Source organism: Chironomus tepperi, unplaced genomic scaffold (genome assembly GCF_022539635.2).
Source record: "Chironomus tepperi strain 1889 unplaced genomic scaffold, CSIRO-AGI_Ctep_v1 contig_18, whole genome shotgun sequence".
Classification (NCBI taxonomy): domain Eukaryota; kingdom Metazoa; phylum Arthropoda; class Insecta; order Diptera; family Chironomidae; genus Chironomus; species Chironomus tepperi.
The window spans coordinates 1-17617 of NW_027226140.1; the positions used below are offsets into that span (position 1 = coordinate 1).

Consider the following 17617-nt stretch of genomic DNA (forward strand, 5'->3'; position numbering starts at 1 on the left):
CACCATGCTCAACGCTATTTCCGATCGTTTCAACATATCATTATAGCTTTTGGAATGAATATTTCGTGTTGTTGTATTAAAGGAATGCTTTCCATTTGATACACAAGAAGATTCCGCACAATTTTGATCCAATTGCTTAACCAAAGCATTTTGACGAGCATTACGCTGTTTCTCCATCAATTGAGCCACGATTGCTTCGACCGTTTCCGATGTTTGTGAATGCATTAACTTTTTAAAGAGAGGAAAATAAGGAAGAAATAAGCATTTTTTGTTCGAAAGACAAATAAAAGGCATTTTTGTCATGTTTACCGAATCAATATCACGAGACATTTCAGCATCATCTTCATTGAAGACTTTAAAAATGGAAAGCACACACACAATATTTTTGGTGATATTTAGTTAAATTATATTATATATACATCCTTAGCATATTAAGTTATACATACACATTGGCTTTAATTGACTCAGCAATTCCTCTTTCGTCCATTCTTTCTTGTCATTAAACAGTAAAGATGGAGCGATTATGAGCTTATTATGTTGAGTTCTATCATCAGGATAAGGAACATTTAGATAATGTACAAGAACTATATCAGGATTCTGAAGTAACCAGTAGCAGCGACGATGAAATGTAGGCAGAATAGCTGAATGAACATAACATCCGTAAATACACTGTGTGGTAAAATGGTGATAATGAAGGAGAAGAAGTTAAGATGAAAAATTATTTTGAAATATTACTCAAACTAGGATTAGTCAGCATTATAAAACATTATTAACCAACCTCAGTTCCCTGCACTTTTAGTTTCATATGATCTTCTCTCGTAGTTTTACCATCTTTTCGCTTCTTCCAACAATATCCATCTCTACGATAACGTACTTTCTTTCGAGAATAGAGTAACATGGAACCACTTTTCGGTCTGTAAAGAAGAATGATTTTGTTAGCAACTTTTGAACTAATTTTGTTTTTGAAGGAATGAGAGTTTTTGGAGTATGCATAATGTCTATTGAGTTGAAGGGTGGATGAGCTGATACCTATTCATCTTCATAAAGCAGTGGTGGAGCAACCTGGTATATGCCACGGAACACTTGTGTACACTCAGTGTGTGTCCTACACTGGTGTAAGACTAAAGTGTGTCGTGACACACTTGTGTAGATCTAAAGTGTGTCATGGCACACTAGAGCAAGACTAAGGTGTGTCATGGAACACTGGAGTAAGACCAAGGAGTGTCTTGTCACATAGAAGTAGGACTAAGACGTGTCATGGCACACTGGTGTATGACTAGGTGTGTCATGGCACACTGGAGTAGGATTAAGGTGTGACATGACCATCTGATGTAGTACTAATGTGAGTCATGGCACACTGGAGTAGGACTAATGTGAGTCATGGCACACTGGAGTAGAACTAAGTTGTGCCATGGCACACTGGAGTAGGACTAAGGTGTGTCATGGCACACTGGAGTAGGACTAGGTGTGTCATGGCACACTGGAGTAGGATTAAGGTGTGACGTGGCACATTGGTGGTGAACTAAGGTTTGGCGTGGCATATTGGTATATTAGTATTACTAAGGTATATCGTGAAAAACTGATGTAGAGCTAAAGTGTACCGTGACACATTATTATAGGACTAAGTTGTGCCCACCACTGTTCTAAAGGATATATTAGAAAAATATCCTGTAATAGTATTACAACATCAAAAGGTATTGCGCTTTCGTAGTGGATATTCACATTCCTATTCCATACTCGCCATCTCCTTTTGCAGTTTCGTAACAACTCTACTCTAATCTTCATGGATTTGGAAAAAGTGCACTTTTGAAAGAAGAAAAAAAAAGAACCAAAAGAAATGAAAATCTTTTTCTCGGAGCTATGTCTATGCATTGAATTATTAACATCTCCCTCTTGTTTCATTTCATTTCATTTTACGGCATGTGAAATAAGAAATTGAATGAGAATTGGAATGAGAGATGAAAGGAGCAAAAAAAGACTAGAAAGATAGAAATATTTTCGTAAATGTGGCCAAAAAAATTGGCTGAGAAATGTTAGAAATATGATAATTGAATAGGTATAATAATTTTACCGATGAAAACTTTGATTAAATGAGCTCATTCTTCCCTCAAATATGATGTTGAAAAGGTTTTGAAAGAAAACTTTTAATATTTAATGAACTTTTTCACATTTCTTACCTTGTCTTCACTTCTTTTGATTGCCATTCCTATTATTTTATGTTGTTCCATTGAATAACAATGAGTTTTGAAAAAAGGATATAAAAAATCATCGATGTTATTATACAATCAAATTAAAAGAATTCTGAATTATTTCTTCTTCTTACCGCATGCCTCTCAAAGTTTATAAGAATGCCAGCAATTTCCTATAACGAGATGAGCAAGTAATAAAAATTAAGAAGTGAATTTTGCTTGAAAATTTATTACAAAATAAATTTTATCTCAATAAAAAGTACTTGTTTTTTGCCTAGAGGTGGAAACTTTACGCGTTACTTTTTACTTTTATTGAATTGATTTTATAGAAAAACTTTTGTTCTTTTTTGTTTTGAAATTGAATGTTTTTTTGTTGAAAATTTTGTTTATTTTATGATTTCTTGCAAATTAATTTGAATGTTTTGTAAATATTTGCTTGAAATAGACTCTCATTTAACTTATATTATCTCAATTTAGGCTGGAAAATGTCTAATAATTAAATTAAAGTAAGATTTTATTAATGTTTACTGCTTGAATTCAGAATTAACACTGAAATTTGTCATTCAAAACAAAGAAAGGGGGTTGAAACTATTTCATCATTTTGATGATAAAATTTGAATGTATTTTGACCGTTAATGATGTGAATTGCGTTATTTGACTGAATTTGACTGAAATTTTCAAAAAAATCATAACAAAAGCTAGTTTTTATCATTATTAAACTGAATATCTTTAAAAATTCTCGCAAAACTCATTACAATAGCTAGTTTTTATCATTATTTAATCAAATATCCTTCAAATTTACACGATATTCATTAAAAAATCCAGTTTCCATCTCTAGAAATTCCCAAAAAAATTCCCTCAATATTTTTCACATTAATTCACAGTATCAAAAAATATAAAGGGAGAGAGAAAAATAAAGAATAAGTAGCAAAAGAACTAATAACAATATTGTAGCAAAAAAAAAACTATTGAGAGATATTTTACACACATAGCATATAATAAAATAATAAAAAGGACACATAAAGATATATTCGAAGATAAAAGTTATATAGAAAAGAGTAATAATTTTTCCTTAACATACTAACTAACATGTTATTATTACCTCATTTGTGTTCCAACGATGACGTATACTTGGAAAATGATCTGCTTTTGGCAACGTTTCTAGATTTTCAGGAAGTTTAATAGGCTCGCCATCTTTAAGAGAGGAAGAAAAGAAGAAGAAATATTTTATTTTAAAGGCCTTCCTTCATTTTTAGTGCTGTTTTTCATGCTTAATGCTTAAAGGATGACTGTTATAATGACTTTTTTCTTCTTTTTTAAAGATTAGACAAATGTATGTTGATTTCGATAAATTTTAAAATCAGCTCAGTGGAATCAATGTTGAGATTTTTCAAGGATGAGGGATTTTTAGTCTGTATTATGAGAGTGCTCTAGTTATTAGAACATTTTAGAGCATTAGAACATTATATTTGAATGGATAAGTTGATGTCTAGTTCTAACATATTTTGGTTCATTCGGATTTGATTTGCGAAAAATATGCGATTGTGATGAACTGGATATATGAATCATAAAATTGTAAATGCGTAATTCTGGAGAATAGTGGAATAAGACATCGCTGTTCTTGAATGAAAAAATATAGCGGCGGGGCAACCTGGAAAAAGTTCAATGCTGGAACAAAAACACAAGTTTACTTTACCGCCCTTGGCTGGAATCCTCAAGAGAAAAGACGTCCCAAAGCTCCAAGAGCTACATGTCGCAAAACAGTCACGAATGAAAGTAAATTTAACGTGCAGACAGAGAATTTGTAAAAACTAGGTGACAGAGCCAGCAATAAAGACAGATGGATAGCATGTTCTTGTAACTTAAGCTCCATATAGGAGCATTGTAACAGTAAGAAGCCGCTACGTCCCAATGTTGACAGCATAACATCAAACTGAGAGAGAGACGTTTTTTCCGGTATCTTGACAGATGCTTTCAGACAATTCCTGAGTCGATAACTCAATATAATGTCAAGCTTATATCTAGACCCAAAGTCGATTAATTTAGCCCGTGGACGTCCAAAGAACTCTTGGAAGGAAGCTGACGATAGAGATAGTATTGCACTAGGTATCGGAAATTGGCAAGTGGATGTCAGCGATAGAGCCAGCTTCAGGCGACTGCTGTGAAAATCATGGATCACAATTGATCTGTACGACCAGCGAAGAAAAAAATTTACCAATGACAATTTTTCTGGAAAGTTCCATTATGAATGCCATTGGTCGATCGTAGGTCTAGTTATTAACCCTATCAGCTAAAGAGACCGTAATGGTAATTAGGGTACTGTTGTGGTGTTTCTGGACCATGAAAGCATGCCTTGTGCCTGCTAGTCACAAAATGAACAAAAAATGATATTTTCAGCAGTATGTCACCTGAGTTTGCCGTTGAATATAAAAATTTCTAGGAAGTCCATGACACTTTTTCCAAAAAGACAGCTTTACAGTGATAAATTGAATAAATCCAACCATGAAGTAAGACTTACAAATATTGAAATTATTTGCATTTAGAGTTATTTTGAGAATGATAATAAGACTTTATCTTTATTTTGTAACTTCCGTACTTTATCATATTTGCCTATTTTACGGAAAATTTCAAGGTATAGCCAAATAGACAAATAGTTTGCTCTTAAAATAGTTTAAGGGCAAATTTTTTAAGGTTAGGAACTAACAATATTATCACCATCTAAACAAAGAAGCTGTTAGCAAAATTTATCATAAGTAAATTAAATTCCTGACATCAAAAATTTCACACTTGATCTCATAAAGAAGCCAGCAAAGTCAAACAAGTCAATGATGATAATAAAGGCAACAATTTAAGATTACGTGATTTTTATCATCTTATACACTAGTTTTATCTACATTCCATACACATTGAGTCAGGTGTCTGTCTACCTTCCATATTTATCTCCTCTTACTGTGCCAGGTGAAATTTTTCATTTTTCTGTTTTTGGCAAGTACTACTTCATATTCGTATGTAGACGAGATTTAAGAAGACTAAGAAGAAGTATAAAGTTCTTCAAGGATCAGATGTTAAATGAATGAATGTAACACATTATAAATTCCATTCAATTTTTCCCAATTTTATCACAACTATAATGTGTACTATAAAACAGAATAAGAAGAAGAAGGAGAACGATGATGATGATAATAAAAGATATGTATGCACATATTATGTATAATAAAAAAATTGACACTTGGCGCATGGATGGACCACAATTTCTTGTTATTATTATTATTGGTATAAACTCAATGTCAAGCAAAAAATTTTTTTTTGTCTTTTTACGACATAATAATCTGAAAATGTTTTTTGGTTCTTTTAGAGTAGTTTTGAAGAAAATGCAGCATAAACACTTTGTCTTGTCAGTCGGTCGATTGTTGCTAAAAACTCGTTGACCAGACATTGTAGAGAGTCCAGATAAATTTTGTTAGATACTTTTAGATCTATAGACTTAGACTAAGTGATGCCTCTGTTCTTAAAGTAGCAACTTTAGATTTCGGATAGTATTATGCTCGGCAACGGACCCTCGTGCGCCCCAACCAAGAAAGTAAGTAAATAAGATCCATTTAATGAGTTATTGCTGCATTACATAGTCTCTCGATCGTCACATATTGAAATGTTGCCATTATGGCGACAAGGTAGCATTAAGCGTAGAACCAAGTGACAGACAAATGACAAATTTAGTTGATTTTGCTAGGTTCCTGTCACCTAATTCTAAGTATACTGTCACCTCGACTCCATGGCGGCAATAATTCAATATGTTCCGACCGAGTCTTAAATCTTGTAATCTTTCCTAAATTCGATAATTTACTTTAACATACAAGCGTACCAGCTCCTGGGGAGCAGGCTCATCGATACCTTAAGCATTTGAGATTGTAGTGAGTCCAAATAATCTCATTGAGCATATGCTTGTATGTTAGGGTTATGATCTTAATTCAATTAATAATTCATTTGTAAACATACATGAAGTTGGCTACGAATGAGAAATTTTACTCGAAAATTCGAATTACGAATAACTGTTAAAAATGTTATTATACCGATAAATGAGTAAGGATTAACACACTCTAACAGGCAAAGAGCATGATTTCATGATACAAAAATAACACTACGGTACCTAAAAGCAACCTCTTTGTCTGTTAAGGACAATACAAAGATTTGTTAATAAAGCACTGATTGCAGCAGCAAAAATGCGCTGACTTCGCTCAATAAGGACGAGAATCCTTTTTTATTTATTTAGAGTGTGTAAAGAGTCACATAGCTTCCATAAGTTTATGATAATATTGCCTCGAATGAAAGTGTCAAAAAATTTATATTGCACTTTATAGTTGTGAACTTAAATTATTAGCCCCGTTTTTATTTCCCCAACAATTTTGTTTCTCTCTCTCTCTCTCTCTCTCTCTCTTACTCACTCAATTCGGTCTCATTTTTTATTGAGTGGCAATATTGTAATGTCAATTATTATATTTTTTATTGTACAATATTTTGCAAGGATTGAATGTAAAAGAGCAATGAAATGACTAACAGAGAGTACGAGTGTTAGTTGGAGGATAAGGAAGGAATATGAATATATCCTCAAAGGGGCCTTACAACAAGACGACAACGGAGATACGTTCTTTCTTTTTGAGATTGTCGTAAAATATTTTTTTTGTGTTCAAAGATCTCTTTTACTTCAAACCATATTTAGCCAATTGCTAAAAAAGACTCGTCGTCGTCGTTCGTCCCTTATATTTTATGTCTCTCAAGACAATGAATAATAAATGTGTTAATGTATACTTTAAAGTGTTTTTACCAAATTTCATGTGACAGTTCAATAAAAGGATATTTAATAAGAAATCACTTCCTTTTAACTTAGCTAAGTTTATTTTATGTGATCTTTCTTTTTATTTTTTATTTTATTGGATATACTCGGCTATATTTATTTATTTTTTTTTCTTTGTAATACTAACATAAATGGAGATGAGATAGATAAAATAAAACATTGTAAAAACAGGAAAGCGAATGACTGCGATGATAAAACAGGAGAAGTATAAAGAATTTTCTAGTGTACTCAGATGGAAAATTATAGTCGCAAGAATGGTTTTAATGAAATTTTATGAAGAATTTTACTAGTTCTGAAATGTCATAAAAATTAATTAGAAAATATCTTTGAAATATTGTGACATTTGATTTGAGTTATGGTTGGGAATTTCCTTAGGGGCAGTTCTCTTATTAGTAATATGAACCTCCTCCTTAAACGTTCAAGGAAGGAAGGCGATGCGATATAAACGAAAGAAATTTCAAATATTCTAAAATTTAACGGATTTTTGAAATTCACTTGAAATTTTTCTGCATCAATTAAATATTTTCATGAAAGGAATGGAATTTGAAATTCAAACTTAATATCGGAAAGTTTTTCAAAGCAGTCAAATGGCAGCCACGTGCACGACAAATCAATTATCTATAGATTTTTAAGCAATTAATATGAAAGTTTCCATTGCCAATTCACTCTAATTTAGAAAATTTAAGGAGTTCTGCTCTGTTGAAATCTGATTCAAAAAATCCGAATCAATCATCGCATCAATTCAAGCAAAAAAAAATTGAACTATTTCTGCAAGTCAATTATTGAATCTTTTGCATGCAAAAAAAAAAGATCTTTGATCTTATTCATCATTTGAAGTGATTTGTATTAAATCAGACAATAATAAATGCTAATCACTGATATTTATACTGATAATTTGTTAAAATATTACATGAATAATGAAATAAAGCCTTAATGGTGGTGCACAATCTGTGTTTCCTGGCAATATCTAGTCAAATGTCGTGCCAGATGATTTGTATGCGGTTTTGACCAACTTAACTTTCATGCGGCAGCCGGCATTTAATACAAAAAATCATAAAATGATGAAATTTACATGAAATGAAACTAATCATCAGCTTATCAATTGACTAAATAAAATGCAAATAACCAAGAATTCAGATTTATGGCTATCAGTTATTATTAAGATTCAACAAAATAACAATCAACAAAATAAAAGCCCATCACATAAAGTTCCAGATAATTTCCAAACATAATTAAATTTTCATGAATAAAAATGGGAGAAGTCCATAAAATTATAATCATTTTAGTAAATAAAGAATAAAAAGAAAAAAAAATTATGAATTATTTTGACTATCCAGACATGAATTAATTAACATTCCACAAAACTCCGACGAATAAAAGGCAGTTGTAAAGTTTCATACTAGCCTAATAAAATATCAAAAAAAAGGATGAATGGATATAAGGAATTGGTTTGTCGTTTGTTTAATAATTCAATTCTTATATAATATAAGAAAAAATAAAACGAAAATCTTCAATATAAAATAAAATAAAAAAATTTTGTTGTGAATTTATACTTTCATAACTAATGCATTTGCATCAAGTTTGAACTTGGAACCATTTTTTTTTTTTTTTTTTAAAAATAAATTTCATTAAATAACTTAATTATGTACAAAGTTTGGATACATTTTATTTGTATTTAAATGATTCTGGCTTATCGCATCACTTAGTTTTTGATTTTATTTTGAAATTGTTTTGCTTTAATTTATGTTGTGGTTTATTCGGTGTTTCGCGACGCAAGACGAGTGTTGAAATTCGCTTGCAACTTTCCGACGTAGTCCTCAATAGAATCAGTATGTAGATTGATATCCTTTCATTCTTGTTTTGTTGAGAACAATTCTCAAGAATTTGTTTTGTAGTACTTGTAGTGTGATGTGTTTTTGCCATCCGTTCAAATGCTGGACAGCCGTTTGATGGGTCTCACGGCTAGCTTATAGATAGTTTGTTTCGAACGTCGAGATGTGAAAATAAAGTAGTCTTAGTTTGAGCTCTGTTGGTCACATACTACATGCTGCTTTAATGTCACTCTCTTGTCATCATTCCCAGATATTTAGCTTCGGTTTCCCATTTGATGTTTTCGTTGAGGAATTTGATGTTGTCTCTTGGAAGTTGCCTGGAGTACCTATTTGTGATGAATAAGGCTTGAGTCTTCTGTTTGTTGAGATTTATTTTCCAATGTATTGTTGTACTTTTCTTCCAGTGTGTTGTAAACAATATCGGCTGAGTTTTCTGCAGAAATACAATGCAGTATCATTGCGAAGAGTGCGATATTGTTGGTTGTTTCTCTTACAAATCATATGTGTAGATGTTGTAGAAGTTGGTGAAAGCACTGCTCCTTGTGGTAAATTTGATTTCATTGGTTTCTGAGAACTGACCTTTAATAAAAACTGAGAAAGTTCTTTCACTTAGGAAAGATCTTACAGTTTTTATAAGTGGTAGTGGAAACCCTAATTTGATCATTTTAAACAAGAGTCCGTTATGCCAGACTCTGTCAAATGCTTTCTCCACATCTAGGAAGATCATTCCTGTTGATTTCTTCCTGCTTATGCTGTTTTGATTACTTTGATGAGTTGGTGAGATGTTGATCGTCCTGTGCGAAAGCCACATGTTGAGTCGGAATGATGTTGTTATCCTCCAGATGCTCGTTTATTCTATTCAGCAATACTCTCTCCAATATTTTGCTTAGGGAACTAAGCAAGCTTATTGGCCTATAGCTGCTCACTTCGTTTGCTGGTTTGCCAGGTTTTGGGATCGGGATTACTTTAGCTTTTTTCCAAACTTTCGGAAAATAGTTAAGTTTGAGACACGTGTTGATGATGAACTTCAAATAGCCCATTTTTGAGGAGTAGTGACATCGTCTAATCCTGGTGCTTTAATTTTCCAGATTTCTTACAATGTATGAGATTTCCTCTACATTTGTAAGTTCTGTGCAGTCACTAAATGTTTCCTTCATGTCTAATTACTGGGTTGTTGTCCTCAAGTGGATTTTCATGAGCTTTAAACTGAGAATCCTTATTAGTGATGAATGTTCTATCTGCATCAATCAATTATTTTAACCTTTCTTGCATTCCTCCAGACTGTTTGGTTTGATGGTTGGAATGAAAGCCGAATAAAATTTTGTCTTTGATGAAGAATGTTTAAAGTTTTGATGATTATCTCTGCTACGTTATCTTCGTCGAAGAGTCCTGATTAAGTCTTTGATTTCTGGTGTGATCCAAAGTTGATCTTTCTCTTCTTCACAGTTTTGCTTGAATCCAATAGTTCTGAGAAACTTTGATATGATGTTCTATCTCCTCTACGGTGTTGCAAAGTGCTGTCTTCGATGAGACGAGATATAAAAGTTGGCATTTCTGTAGTCATATCTGTAAACTGTGTTGTCTGTTCAACTTTGGATGTCCTGATTTGAAAATACACAGCGCAATGGTCACTCATTGCCTCTGTGCATTTTAGTTCTGTAGTGTTCAGATAATTTGAGAGCATATGTCGATTGTTGAAAAAATAATACGTTGGTGAATCGGGGTAGTAGATCATGAACTCCCCGGACATATCCTGTAGTATTGTCCCGGCTTTGTTTAATACGTTGCAATTCAATTCTCGATGTTTTGCATATGAATATAAGAAAAATTTTGTTGATGTCATCTCTTAAATGAATTTCCCTTCCTTTGCTTCCTCCTGGAAGATAGACGGAGAGGATGGCAGCTTATTGATTCGTTGATGAAGATAATGCATTCTAAAATGAAGCTGATGTTTTAGATTTCTTTTGACAATGATCGCAACACCACCTTTTGGTTTCAATGCGATCAAATCGATGAATTACGTATCAGGATGCGAGTCTACTTTGGAGTTTGGTTTTAGGAATGTTTCCGATATGCACGCAACATCAACGTTTTGCATGCTGAAGTCGAGAAATGCTAACATCTTACAAGGCTGTTAGCATTCAGTAAATTACGTTGATTCTTTGGTGAAAATCCATGTTGACTCATGTAGATTTTGGCAACTTTTTGGCCGATGGCTTGTTGTATCTGTTCCTCTTTTAGGTACCTGGCCGATGAATGAGTTGATGAAGAACATGCATTCATCGATTGTGCCTTGGGCTGGTGAAATTTGTTCCTTTGTATTACCACTGGATGAAGGTTCAGGATCGACCTTGTTTTTTCAAGGTTAGTGAATTGAAGTTAGGTCCATTTCTCCTGAGTTCTGTTGATGATTGTTATTGGTCTTTGGCTTTGACCTGTTGTTATTTCCATTCCTTCCCCTTCTCATATTTCTTCGGTTTTTGTTTTGATTTCCTGATTTGAGGGTTTCTGCTGTGGAGATTAAGTCTTTATGGTGACTGGCTGAGGTTTCAGAAGCTGGTAGATGTTGTTGTACACTCCTAGCTGGTCTTTGTGATGTAAATTGATCAGATCTGATGCTGCTTTTGATGTTGGTGGAGCATTCCTTTGTTGTCCAGAATTCCTTTGTTGTCCAGCAGGATTTCGTGAATTCCTTTGTTGTTCACCTGATGGTCTGTTTTGATTTCGGTAATGATTGATTTAGCTTTCCACTTCTCGATTATTTGTTTCTTGATGTTGAATAGCACACTTTAGTTTTTGTGGGACCTTGTTGGTTTCAATCACAGGTTTTTGTATCATGCTGTTCAGAGCATCTGAAACATATTAGTGGTTTGTTACAACCACGTTGTCCATGACCGAATTATTAAGTTTAAACATTATTTGACATCATCCTACTAGGAAATCCATGCATAATTGTATAAAATGCTTGAAGGGTATATGTTTTCCGTTTTCAACTCCTTTTGTCTACGATCTCCATCATTGGAAGTCCGTGACTGCGATTATGAAATCTGTTTATATCTGTCGTAGTCGTCCCAACCAACTTTTGTTTTGAGTTTATCCTTTTTGACGTTGATCATAAAACTCCTGGGTTGGTTGTTGATCTGGTTCATCAACCTTCTGATCTCCTGTCCTCCACCACTAGTTATAGTGGATCCGGTGGTGGTTTTGGTTTCTGCTGTGAAGCTCTGCACGTTGCAAAGACACGAAGTACGTAATCGTACAGATTCGTCCTGGCATGTATATCACTAGATATCTTTTTGGCTGGCGCATATAACCGGTTACAATTCATTGTGTCGAAAGATTTTGTGATGAGAGTTGTCAAAGTTATTCAGGTTGTTTTTCCGAAAGTTTTTGGTTACTTTCCTCGTTGTTATTTGTTGTTGTTTCTACCATTTTGCCGAACAAGTCAAAACACGTCTGAACAAGTTGAACTGAGACATAATCTCTGTTGTTGTTATCCTAGCATTTTGAATTAATTGGTAACTGCACCCAGCAATGGAATAGTACTTCGTAACTAGAATAATGAAATTTAAAAAGGGTTTCGAAAATTAGACACGATTTGGGATTGAACCTAGGATCTTTGGCACGTTAGGCCAACGCTCTACCATTTAAACCACTGATGCCAATTCACCGGCTCATTAGGGTGTCGCCAAAAATCAGAGTTGCAAAACAGACACCTGTCACATACAAAAACCGTTTAATTTCTTGATAATTGGTATGATTTTTTAAAAAGAAAAACCATAGACATTACGGGTTTTGCCTGTGACAGGTGCATATTTTGAAACTCTGCCAAAAAAATGTCAAGAACTGTATATCATGTACGGTTTCAGTCGAGGTGTGACGCGAGACAAACATAAGGTTGCTCACCACTGATATACATGTGATAAAAACACATAACGAATGATATAAAGTCATAAAAATAAAAAGGAATAAAGAGTTGGCAATACACTATGCAATATTGCAATATGAAAAATATTGTAAATACTTATAATAATGTATGAAGAATAAATTTTGTTTTCTTCAAGTATATTTTTCACTTTTCTCTCTGTATTATTTGCCATTTTCACAAATTAACCTTAACAATTTCCCTTCTTCATATCATTTTAAACATTTACATTTTTCGGTTTTCAATCCGGTTTCGAGTTCCTTCCCCTCCCTCCCCACCATCGTTTCCCACATTTATCCTCTTCTGGTCTTTTTAAAATGTTTGCATACACGAAAATCATTTACAATTTATTAAAAAAAAAGCAAAACTAAATGTTTATAACTGAAACTTACAGGCTAGCTATCCTCATATTGTGCTTTGTATTCATACCGTAAGCCGCGTGTGTGATGACATGCAAACTATAGATTCACTTTTCTTGTTTTATATTCATTTTTATTAAATTTTATTGTATTTTATAAGAGACAATTTAAATGCAAAACAAGAATTTGTCACACATGAACATTTTTCAATGGTTTTAGTGCTGTGGACTGATTGGCATTAATTGCTGTTAAACATCAAGAAAAGAGTGTAATCTGATTGTGGGCAATGTTATTTTGGGATTGGTGCTTTATTGGTTACGAGAATTTTCATTACGGATTGATTTGGTTTGGATTTATTTTTGGGATGCAGATTTGGTTTTGGAATTGACTAATGATTTTTTTGGGGGAATTGCTGTTGTTGGCACACTCATGGGTAATTTTGAAAACTGTGATTCAGTTTGATTATTTTTTACGCGATTTTCAATTCTTTTGAGGAATAATATAGAACATAAGTTGCACAACTCGAAGTCAATTCGAATTCCTTAATACAACTGTTCTAGACAGTAATCAAGTGACATTGACAAATTTCAATTGATAAACAGAAACGCAATCAAATATTAAGATATTCGACGTTATAACGTTCATTTTAGATTCAAATAATATTTATTTTTCATAGTTGAATACCCCTTTGTTTACAAAAATTCATTTTTCATTTGAATTTTGAAGAATAAACATCGTAGATTATTATTACAATCTTACAATAATAAATTAGAATATTTCAATCCGTATTGAGTTTATTACATTAAGATTCAACTGTATTTGCAAAATCCTAGACATATATACCAAAATTGAAGCAGAAATCCATATTTTTATAAAATTTAATCCCACAAGAGAAAAGAAACAAAACAGATCAAGATTCCCTAGAGCACCCACGGTGTGAATACACCCATCAAACCTTTCATCCCACATGAAAAGTCTTTCTTTCAATGTTGTTTGTGTAAAAGCAATTCTCAAAAGAAGAAAAAGTCAAAAATCCCTTATTTAAAAAAATGCATAAAACTTTTAGCACGCTCGCTTTGACTTTTCAAACTTTGCTTTCCTTTCTTTCACTTCTCTCCGTCTCTCTCGCCCACTTTATAGGTAAAAAAGCATTTATACTCTTTTGTTATTGTTATAAAATAAGCAGAAGAGATAATACACAAAAAAAAATATTTTTTGATATAGATATATGACCGAATAAAGCTCTTCTTCAATTATATTATGAACTTGCATTCTTCCCCTCGTTTTTTGATTTTTTAGCTTAATTTCTTGTAGAGAATGAGTCGGGAATGTCCACATATTGTCTTTGTGTCTGTTTGGAAGTTATTGAATGTTTTTGAGTTATTGAAAAAACATCAATAGTAATGGAATGTTCCAGAAACTTAAAGAATCACTGGAATCAGTTGCTTATTTTGCTGGTAATAGCCAATAAAACCTTCAAACTAACTTATCAAACTTCCTTTTTAAAATAAACAAGAGCTTCACGGATTCTAAACAGGAAATTGCGCTTTATTTCTATATATTCAGGAACTACATTGCTAGTTCTTCTTCTACCCCTCTCTTCCTCTTGTTCCCGATTAAGCAATGTATCTCTCTTTTGCCGAACTGCACTAAATAATCAACAACAACAGAAAGAACATAATTTTTTGATCATAATAAAGTTGCTGATGTAACAAAAGCGCACATTTTATGTGGGAAAATATTTTTTTTTGTGTGCAATCAAGACATAAATTTTAATGATTTATGGACTTGCTTTGAAGTTTAGTATTTTGTATTTAATCTGTTGTTATTTGAAATTATTTTTTATTCTATTCGAGGAAGAAGCAAAATTAGCAAAAGGATATGATAGCTCGGATCAATAAATATTATCTAGTGATGACCAATTTCTCAATTTCTTCACGTCTCGATAATCTTTTGTTTCTAATTTGACAAATTGTTGTGGATTTTTTATGGGGAAATTTAACTAGCAATTTAATAGAAAAGTCGATTTCCAATGATTTGTTTGCAAATGACGTCCATCAAAAGCCGAACCCTAACAAGCTATCTCATATTATGTATACTCGTGAGCGTTGCTCTCAGCTTACTCTACTCTTGAGAGTCTGCTAGTGGAACTTTTATTAGTTTCTTACCTATTGTCGCATTAACCAATGAATGTGACTTATTAAACACATAATTTCATACCCCTCGAATGGGTGATTCATTATTAGTGACTAATAGGATCTCCCGAGGCAGACCTAAGAACTCATAGAGAAAAGCTGTTGATAGAGATAGCATGGCATTTGTGTATCGGTAATTGGCAGACGGAAGCAAGCGATAGAGCCAGTTTTAGAACACGTCTAAGGGAGGTCATGGATCACAATTGATTAGTACGACCCACGCAGTAAGTTAGGGTATTTGATGGTCAATATGTGTTGTTGTCGTTTTCATTAAATCAGTGGTGGGCAGCCTTTTATTTCTCATGACAAACCTTGTTAGTAAGTCTCGACTAAAACCGCTCACGTCATACGGTTCATTGAATTTTCAAAAACTTTTGGTGTCACACAGGTTGTCCACTACTTCATTGAATGATCATTCGAATAATCATTTGATCGAATTTATAAGTTTAAATATCGCAATATGTTATGAGATTTACATGATAATCGTGAATAATGAATAAGAATTCACTGACAACAAAGGTTCAATTCCTAATTGCCTTTCTTTATTATAAAGTATTTCGATGCACTTTAGATGCTTTTTTAGTTTTTAATATTATTTTTTGCATTTTTTAAGATTTTTCATAGATCCATTCATTTATTACGTTCAATGTCATGGGGGAATGACGTAAATGTGATTTAAAAATTAAAAATAACAAAAATCCCATTTTTCATAATTTAACGGTTTTATGTTAAATATATTAATCATATAAATTATGAATTTTTATAAATTCTTCTCAATTCCTGGGTTCAAATCCTATTTCTTTTCAATAGAAACTATACTGTTGATATAAAAGTTGAACATTTTTTTTTTGCAACATAAACAGACTGCGAATATGCAGTTCAACTTTTTTTTTTGTTGACATTCTAAAATCTAGAACTTACTGGAATTAAGCGGTACACTTGATGAAATATTAACATGTTGTCTACCGGCTTGCTGATGAAGCTGATAATGATGATATTGTTGATGATGTTGTCCAAGATAATGTCGCGATAAGATATGATAATTAGAATTTTGAATTTGTTGATTTTGAGATTGTAGTTGAAATCGTAAGCCCTGATGATTGTTGTGTGAAGGCTGTTGCGATATATCATGCTTATAATGGTGATTATTTGCTAACATATGAGACGCGACCGATGGTGTTGTTTGTGTTGTGTATGATATTTCATCATTCATTTGATAAATTGAACACTGATCCATGCTATTGCTCCAGTTTGCCATTTATATATATATATAACTTTCAAATATGTTTTTCTGTTACTTTTTTGCACTAAACATGTTTACGTCACATTTAGTGTTATGCTTTATAACGTTGTATAAAAAAAAAACTCTTTTTTTTCAACTTTTTATTGCAAAAATACTTTACGCATTTTCATCTGTGTTTTATTATTTAAAATAACTTATCTCTTATTTACTTATTTCTTTTTTTTTGGAAGCACACTTTGAGTTTTCTTTTTTTTAGAGCTTTTAACTCTTTCACCTTACGACTTATTCACTTATAAAAAATTATGTTTTTTTTATTTATTTACAATAAACTTTTTTGTTTTTTTCAGAAGCACTAAGTTATTGCTTATTAGATTTATTCTCATATGACTAGTACGATTAAAAAAAAAAAAAAGAGTCAGATTGTGTGTAACTTAAATTGTATGTATTTTACTCACATACGACCTTATTAGTCAGTCGTTAAACAAAAACTGAATGTATATTGAAATATTATTATTATTACTATTATGATATCACGCAGAAGATAACTGTTATCTTATCTTTAAATTTGCGTCAATTCAGAGCCACAAACGTAATATCTCTCTCGTTCTACAGTGTGAGAACAACAAGTTGGAATGTTTTTTTTTTTGGAGGACCTAAATTTGAGTAAGAAGCGCATTTTATTATTCATTTGAATATTCAGTTAGTCACATTCGTAGAGACGTAAATGAGAATCAATTCCAATTTGAATTGTAATTAACTACTTGTAATTAAATTCAATCAAATTTGAATATTTTATGGTTAACAAGAATTAAGTTGTTCTCGTTGTGTTTTTAATTAAAGAGGTAAAGACTTCCAATGTCATGTGATATGACCGGAAAATGACACAAAGTTAAGGTGTTTTGGTGAGATCAAGAATAGGAATTGCTTGACCTCTTGCAAAAACTGTGTAAAATGGGAAACTAGACAGAATGGGCAAATATTCAATAGAATCCTAACAGACAATGAGCATACTCACTTAAATG

The 17617-nt window shown here is 32.5% G+C and overlaps 1 protein-coding gene across 1 annotated transcript; it reads right to left on the reverse strand.

Moving 5' to 3' along the window:
• Positions 1–13: 13 nt before the first annotated feature.
• LOC139093487 (calmodulin-binding transcription activator 1-like) lies at positions 14–16816 on the reverse strand (the record flags this gene model as incomplete). Its single annotated transcript, XM_070644224.1, has 8 exons — positions 16274–16816; positions 3292–3383; positions 2324–2362; positions 2178–2206; positions 779–914; positions 447–669; positions 310–353; positions 14–228 (listed from the first exon to the last, which is right to left on the reverse strand). Coding segments are annotated over exons 1-8 (1115 nt in total), but the record flags the coding sequence as incomplete, so codon positions are not given.
• Positions 16817–17617: the final 801 nt, after the last annotated feature.